The sequence below is a fragment of the Protobothrops mucrosquamatus genome, unplaced genomic scaffold, assembly GCF_001527695.2.
Source record: "Protobothrops mucrosquamatus isolate PMUCROS unplaced genomic scaffold, P.Mucros_1.0 scaffold5276, whole genome shotgun sequence".
Lineage (NCBI taxonomy): Eukaryota > Metazoa > Chordata > Lepidosauria > Squamata > Viperidae > Protobothrops > Protobothrops mucrosquamatus.
Window position 1 is genome coordinate 11,528 of NW_015391142.1, and position 8,135 is coordinate 19,662.

At 37.3% G+C, this 8,135-nt stretch overlaps 1 protein-coding gene across 1 annotated transcript in view; it reads right to left on the bottom strand.

Annotated features, from left to right (window-relative positions):
* Positions 1-555: 555 nt before the first annotated feature.
* Positions 556-8,135, bottom strand: part of RBPJL (recombination signal binding protein for immunoglobulin kappa J region like) — a 29,481-nt gene continuing 21,901 nt past the window's right edge. The window contains exons 6-11 of the mRNA XM_029286830.1: positions 7,124-7,233; positions 6,307-6,447; positions 4,784-4,939; positions 2,841-2,944; positions 1,311-1,319; positions 556-829 (exon numbers count right to left, since the gene is read on the bottom strand). Coding sequence (XP_029142663.1) covers positions 556-829; positions 1,311-1,319; positions 2,841-2,944; positions 4,784-4,939; positions 6,307-6,447; positions 7,124-7,233 — 794 coding nt within the window. The remainder of the gene's footprint in view (positions 830-1,310; positions 1,320-2,840; positions 2,945-4,783; positions 4,940-6,306; positions 6,448-7,123; positions 7,234-8,135) is intronic.

The window sequence follows — 8,135 nt, forward strand, 5'->3', positions numbered from 1 at the left end:
CATCCAATAAATAAAATCATACAAGCAAATAAAATAAAGAAGTAAAAAAGCATTGTGACAACAGTTCTGATATTTTTAATCTCCTGCCTTGCAAATGCCTGAATGCACCCTTTTACCAACACTCACATTTACATTAAAACCATCACTGTGACATAAGCACTAGAATTTTTTTGCTGTTGCTGTGTTTTAGTAGATACTTGATAAATATGCAGCATGAGTTTCGCTGCCTGTGCTGATGCAATTATATTCAATATACACAGAATTGTATAATGTATATTAATAGCATATTCTCTTTAAGATGCCAAATAGGGAATACAGGTTAAAAAATCAGCAATCTTTTTCCCTACTAAAGCAATGCATTGCAATTAAGTAATTCCCACCCTTCTCGTGTTGAAACACAGAGCTGTATGCTTTAATATGTGTACAGAGCATGATTTAAAAATAAAATGTTCATATGATCCTATTTTAGAAAAACCACATTCCACCATTTTATAAAACCATGTGTTTGCCATAATTTTGCTCTAGTCAAACAATGGTGACCATACAGTTCCAGTTCTAGCTTTGCGTGAAAAGGTGATACTTTGTCTTAGTGAATTCTTGATGGATGGAATTGAGCAAGGTGTCAGAATCCTGCACCATCTCTGGCAGGAGTGGTGGACCACACAGAAAACTCTGTTCTGGTGTGTATGTGAAGCTGAATGTACTGGAATAAATCAGACCATCATTCCTTAGTAGCAGAAGAGGGACAGTAATTGGGTATCGTAACCATCTCCAATCAGGGCTGAATGCAGAGACATCAGGAACAACACACACTAAGGACTTGGAATTCCTAAACAAACGAACAAAAATACAAATTTGTTTATGTGTTTGGGTGTGTGCATGCATACATATTTATATTCATATCCATAACATGTGCCTTTTTTCCTCCCCCATCCCCTCCCAAGATAGGCTCAGTAGATTTTCAAGCAGTGGTTGTAATCAATACATTTGTGCAAATAAAAATGTGGAGAGTTTGGATTTCAATGCTCTTTCAACGTGTACTTCCTTTTTATCTATGGAGCTTGAACAGGCAAAGCGGAATGACAGCTGGCTAAATCTATTCTCCCTGTTTGCAGTTCTACACAGGCCAACTTTCCAGGACTATTTTGTAAATAGGACATCCAAACGCAGCACTAAACTGGGGCAATTTCAGTCAAATGGGACATCTATTTGCTTAGCTATGGAACATTTCCACAAGCCATGGTTCTATACTGTATATACTTGTTATGGAATAAGGAAATTCTTCTACTTATTTCCTATTATGGATTTACAATTGGTACCTGGTTGAGCAATGTGAAAAAAAGGATGCTGCATTAAATAAGCCTTTGGTTTGGTTTGGTTAGCATAGAATGCAGTTTTTCATTGTCTGATTTTGAACAGTATCTTTTCTCCTTATGGTCATGACTTTGTGCTACACCAGTACAATATATATAAGAACTCTAATGTTCAAACCCAAAATCTAATGATAATCCCCCCCCAAATTAATGAAATTCTTATGAATGAGAGCCATCATTTTATCATTTATCTTAGTTACAAGATAGTCAACAAGAAATGGGCTAGAAAAAGCCCATTTGGGTTATAGAAGCATCCAAAGTATATTAAAATGTGATGGCATTCTGTGCTTACTAATTATTCTCTTAACATTCTCCACAGAGGATGTGGAATACAAAATTAAAATCAACTGCACTATGTTTTAGTGTTTAAAACAAATGTAAGAAAAAGTAGCAACAGAGAACACACCAGTCCATTAATTAACATTTCAGACAACTCAAACCATTCATAAGAATCTAGTTTGTGAGTAGCAAAAGATCCCATCATGGACTGGTTTGGAAAAAAAAATGACCATGGGGGAAGTTAAAAGAGGAAAGCAAAGCTCCACCTGGACTTTTTCGTCTGCTGAATGTGCACTGTATTTAAAAAAAATGGTTTGATCTCACCACCATGGCTGCCATCTTGACTTTTTTGACCATACATTGATGCTAGGTCTGTTAAACTCAAACAGCCACATTCCAGATTGTCCACATCAGTCACAAAGCTCTCCAACTAATCTTGGGCTAGTCTTTATCTCTCAGGCAGTGTTGTCATGTGGATGAAAATGAGATACGTTTATATACTTCATCTTGATTATCTTGCAAAATATACACTGTCTTGTGAGAACTAGTTCTGGCAAAGGTAGAAGCACATAGTCTGAACCTAGACTTATTCATTATAGTAACTTTCCATTAATCTTTCCTCCATCAGAAGTAAGAGATCTTGAGCTGGTTGTATTGTACAACCAAGAGAAAGTGGCATATTGTTGAAACTTTAATTTTACTAGAAATAAGGCTTGGGTTATCTACTTCTCAGTGAATGGAATTTTTCTTTGTGGCTTTTATTGTTTTTGCAATAAATTTACTTAAATCCCTACCTTTGTGACTTACAGTTCTGGTATCAGCCACAAAATGCCTGACAGTATATACATGAAATAAAAATAGGAGATTTTTGGATTCTATTTCCATACTTTCAGAAAGGAAATGTGACCCTTCTTTTCAGATAAACCATATAATTACATTGCTGCTGCTGTGTGATTCAGTTATCTCTCTTTTCTTGTGTCAGGCACAGGGAGACTCAAAATTTTAGAAGCTGCTACCTTCTACTATAAGTAAAAATATTAAATTAATAAACACAACAACCAATTTTGCACTCATTTCATTCATTCCTGATCTCCCTCGAAGAGATGCTTTTGGAGGCAAAGAATAGTGGCCATGAGACTTGTCCAACTGATCATTCTGTAGTTTCAGGACAGTCTGTGTCTGCTTTACCTGTACATAGTCTCTGCTTCCACATCTCCAAACCAAACTTTCATGTTTGCATGGAAATAGTTGCCTTGGACTTCCAGCATTGCCACATCCCCTCCACCTGTCAGCTGTGAAAAACAAACCGAAGCATAAGATCATCCATCTTATTGTGAAGGTACAATATAGCCTTCCAGCAGTTTGTCCTCATTTTGCACCTCTGTGGACTTTAAAGCAAAGATACCCATATTTTGACCTGGAAGGCTTTTTGGCTAGCCTCCCCAGGAACTCCATGGGAGAAGCTGTTGTTTCATTGTCAAGAACGTGCTTTGCCTAAAGGAGATCCATTTTTAATTCTTGGCATTTGCTGATGGGATTGGGTTATACAATACTACTCTAAGGCAGGTCTGCACAACATGTGACCTGCGGACCACATAAAGCCTGCTGGCATTTAAAAAAACAACACAATAATAAATTCACCACTGATGTTACCATCGCAAATGTTGCTCTGCCAAGTGCCTCCAGACCTCCCTGCCATCACCATCTTCAAGGTTGCTTTGCTTTGTTCTTGTTTTCAAGTGAAGGAATACTGGGAAATTATAATTCTATAAAAGAGTTAAGAAATCTAACAAAAAAGTTATCCCCCTCTCCCCATCAGAATTACATTTTCAAGGTAAAGCAGAATGATAATGGAGATACACTTTGGGAGTTTTAGAAGTGGAAGTGAGAAAGAAGAACATGCAATGGAAAACAAATCTTTTGGAGTGTGTTGCATAGAAGTCCATAACTTCTGTAATGCCAATGGGCTGAAACTTTTAAAGCTCTCCAGAGATTATGGAATTGGCTCATGAACACTATCTATTAAATCTAGGGCTGACTGTTGAATACCTGGAGAACAGTGGTTTCCCAGTTTTCTCATATACCCAAGCCATGCTGGGAAGGGTAAAATGTATTGATGCTTATAGAAATCACATAAATAAATAAATAATTTAAATGGGATCATGTTGATCCCATATTGATATGGTTCATGTAATGTAGTTTCCAAACTGCATTAAGAGAACAGAAAAAACCCTCAGGTTATGCTTACTTTTATGCCTCCCATCTGAATGCTTCCAAGATATGGAAGAACACAAAGCAGCAATGTAATCCTTCATTTTAGTCTCATAAATAAACATTTTTCTGCAACCACACTTCAGGTTCTGCTTTCTGTTCCCAAAGGAGCTCCGTACTAGTCTTATTGTTGCATTCTATATTAATTAACTCATACAAATTGCCAGTCTCTGTTCCAAAACATCCAAAACTGAATGTTCTATCTAAGCTGTTTGTAGAGATGGTTGTACAAGGAAAGAATAATTTTATTTAATAGTTAAATTTAATATACTATTAATTTAATATACTGAAGGGTTCTGGAACAAAGGGAAATTGTTTAGTCTAACTGTTGCTTTCTTACTTTTTAAATCAGCTTTTGCATCAGAGAAATTTCATGCAAGTTTGGGAAACATGTACATGGATGGGATATACTGAAGGAGGGAATAAGGGAGTGTACAGGAATGATTGATGTCTTTCTTATGATGTAATGGCTCTGTTGTCCGATTTATAAAGCAATGCTACCAATTTTCTAATGCGTGGCACTTCTGGATGTAACTCTGCCAGCGTTCCAGATTGTTGGCCACCCAGCTGCTTAATTTGATCAAATAAAGTGCTGCTTGATCAAGAAGTCTCCGCTTGGGTTATCTGATTAGATTGATATGGTATCTCAAGTTCAAGTAAGAGACTGGGACTTTACAATACTAATAATATACTAATTATTATACTTATAATATATTCTGCACAATTGCTATTTCAGGGAAAGAAAGACTAAATGAATCTTCCATTTTAGAGTCATTAAGATGAAATAGCTAACATTTTGTCTCCTGATTTTTTGCACAAAGCAGCAAGGCAAAAGAGCATGAAAAAAACCCTCTATGTACCTCCAAGGTCGTTATAAGAGGGACGGGGCCCACTGGATTCTTGATGCTGGTTGGACTGAGGCTGAATGAATATTCCACAGCCTCTGTCCCAATGATGGTCCAACAGGAACTGTCATTCAGTAATTCTCGATTTATTTCTTTGGGACAGGGAGATGCCTGCATAGCAATAAACATCAACTTTGAATATATTCATCAATTGTTTTTATAAACCACTTTTCTGACTACCAAAAGGCAATTATTCTACAAAGTCATCACCCATACAAAGCAGAGAGATACAGTTGATAGATTTATTTAAACAATCCAAAGCAATGTTAAAATTATTTAGAAGCCAGCAAAGTCTTGATTAAAATGCAATAGAGATGGAGTCAGCCTGCCTTAATTGGGAAGAGAGTCCCATAGCCTTCTATTTACAGCTGAGGAACTGAACTAAGTATTTTTCAAATGTGGCATCTTTAAGATCCGTGGACTTCAGCATCCTCAATGGGGAATTCTGGGAGTTAAAGTTCACATATCTTAAGTTGCCAAGTTTGAAAAATACTAAATTAAGGAGACTTTTCCTGTCTGCACTGGCCATACAGTTCTCCGAATTTCCATTTTAGCCAGGAATCCTGGGAGCTGTAGTCTAGATATTGTGAAAGACAGATTGGGGAAGCCTGAAGTAAGTCTTACCTGATCAATATGATACTTGCCACTTTCTATTAATGTTGTTAGTGAAATAATTAAATGAAAAGCTTGAATGGTTAAATAATGGAATTATACACTACACATATACTTTCAACTTTCCATTTCAGTATTTCTAGCCTGCAAAAAAAAAAAAAAAAGAGCATGGAAATTTTTTTTGGGGGGGGTCTGTCTAATTAATTTCCCCATTTCTATGCTGATGAAGTGATCTTGATTATGGCCATGGGAAACTGTAATCACATCCAATCTTGCTCAAATTTTACCAATTATTTCAATCTACTCAGGAACCAATTTTGCCAATTATTTCAGTCTACAGATAGCCATCTGTAATTCTCCAGTTGCGGCCAATTAATATACTGATATAGGATCATGCACTTTACCTTCTGACAAGTCTCAATTTTTGTGGGAAAAAGGAAAGCATTGTCACTGTGGTCTATTCAGATAGTCTTCTACATATATTGAACACATGAAGGGAAGAGTGACAATGTTCATCATGGCCATTCTCTTTACTCTCTATGGATAGGAGGTAAATTTCACAGATATCTAGCACCAGGTTTCTAGAGATCTAAACTATAAATGGAACCTGTGCACTCCCAGAAGTTTTACCAACTCAAAAGATTTGTTTATTCTTGGAAGGTTAAAGAGGATGGGGGGGGGAGGACTTATTTGCTCATCTTTGCTTTCACTTCTCATTTGTTGATTGAATTTCTTCCTCTGAGTACAAGCAAGCACATTCTTCTTTATACTCACACAACTTGAACAACTTCAAGCTTTGTGGATACCTGCAGTACACTTAGTTCCAAGCTAGGTTGGTTACTGGAAGACAACTGCATCCCCATTACCTGGTACTGGATTACTTTCTCTGTTGAGAGGCAGAGGTACATCCTATCACTCCCATGAAACTGGAATGCACATTTATGCAACTGGGAAACTGGTTCATCCACATCCAGCATTACCGATTGCTTAGTAACTTTGCGAATGATCTGAAGAATAAATAGACATAACAAAAGTTCAAAAGAGACCATTAAGCCATTTGACATCTGCAGGGAGTTCAGATTTTTAAAACTGTGCTTCAGAGAACAAAATAGGAACAAAATGGCAAGCTATGCAAAGTAAGGTCTTCCAAGAATTGTACTCGGGACTGATGCAAAGGCCCTCCAACTACAACTACTATCTAGTTCAGGGTCCCCAACCTCCAGTCCATGGACCGGCACCAGAAACTGGTCCATGCAAACAAGTGAAGCCCTATCTGGAGGATGCAGGCAACACATAAAGCCACACCCCCTCCAGTCTGCAAAAAAACCTCTCTCCATGAAACCGGTCCCTGGTGCCCAAATGATTGGGGACCTCTGATCTAGTCTTTAAATGGGAACTTAGCACCAAGAGTCCTGTCCCCCCAAAATTGTGCACCAGCTGTTGGAGGTTCCCAAACCTATATTCACTCAGCCTTTCCAAACTGAGCCTGAGCCTGTCCTTTCCGTGAGATGCTGAGAAAGCACCTTGATGATATCACTCATCAACCAATTGTATTTGAATGTATATAATAACAGTATATTGATGATACCTAAATATGTGCCATTGGACGACTTTGCCCAACAACCTCATGTAGATGTTAAATAAGAACAGAAAACAGGCAAACCCTATGGGTCCTCTTCTCACAACATTGATTGGAACTGAATCCAGAGGCAGAAGAATCACTGTAACATTCACAAACTCCAACACTCCCAGACCCTTATGTTTGTCAAGAAGGAGATTATGATCAATAGTATCTAAAGCCACGGAGAGGTCAAGGAGGACTAGAATGGATATGGACCATCCCAGTTCCTCCAAAGATCTTCTCAACTCTGTCTGAAAGAGGTCCAGACATCAAAAAGGGAAATTTGAGAAATATAGTGCAATTTTACACTAGACAAAATGTTTGTGGAACATATTTTTACTTTTCAGCAGGTCAAGAGAGAAGTATGAAGGTTAGAAAATTTATTGATTAAAACAAGCATATGGCAAGTAAAAGCCTGGGAGTTTTATTTATCTAATTTCTAGAGCTGCTCATTTCATGAACAAGTGACTCTGAGCGATGTACAACAAAACTAAAGCAATAAACATCTAAAATCGTTATTGTTAACAAATATTAAAAATTATGGAATGTTGAATGAATATGGAGTTGAAGGTAAAATGCTGAATGTGATAACAGTATATGATGGACGTACAGTATGTGTGAGAGTAAATGGAATGCCTAGCAGATATCTCAATTGTCAAGAATATAATAAATGTTTCTGGTGATATCAGAAATGTATTGACTGGAGATAGGTCACTTATACATTCTCTTCTCTTTGTCTGTGTCTGTGTCTGTCAGTGTCTGTGAAGAAGACTGCAAAAAGTCAAGGTGGTAGTCACCACCATGTGCTTGAAGCCCATCCATGTGTATCACATGGAAGATGCCCATACAAAAGGACCTACAATTGAACAGCCACATTTTTTTACAATTGTTGTGGACACCTCTGCTTCTCAGCCTGCAGTAATCCTCAGATATTATGACTGAGATGCATCTCTGTTTTATGTGGTGACTATATAACTTTTCTGGATGGATTAAATGAAAAGAGAAGATGATTAGTGCAAGCACCAAGATACTATTGTAGAGTTATAGACTATTCCAAAATGTTACTTCTGCAGT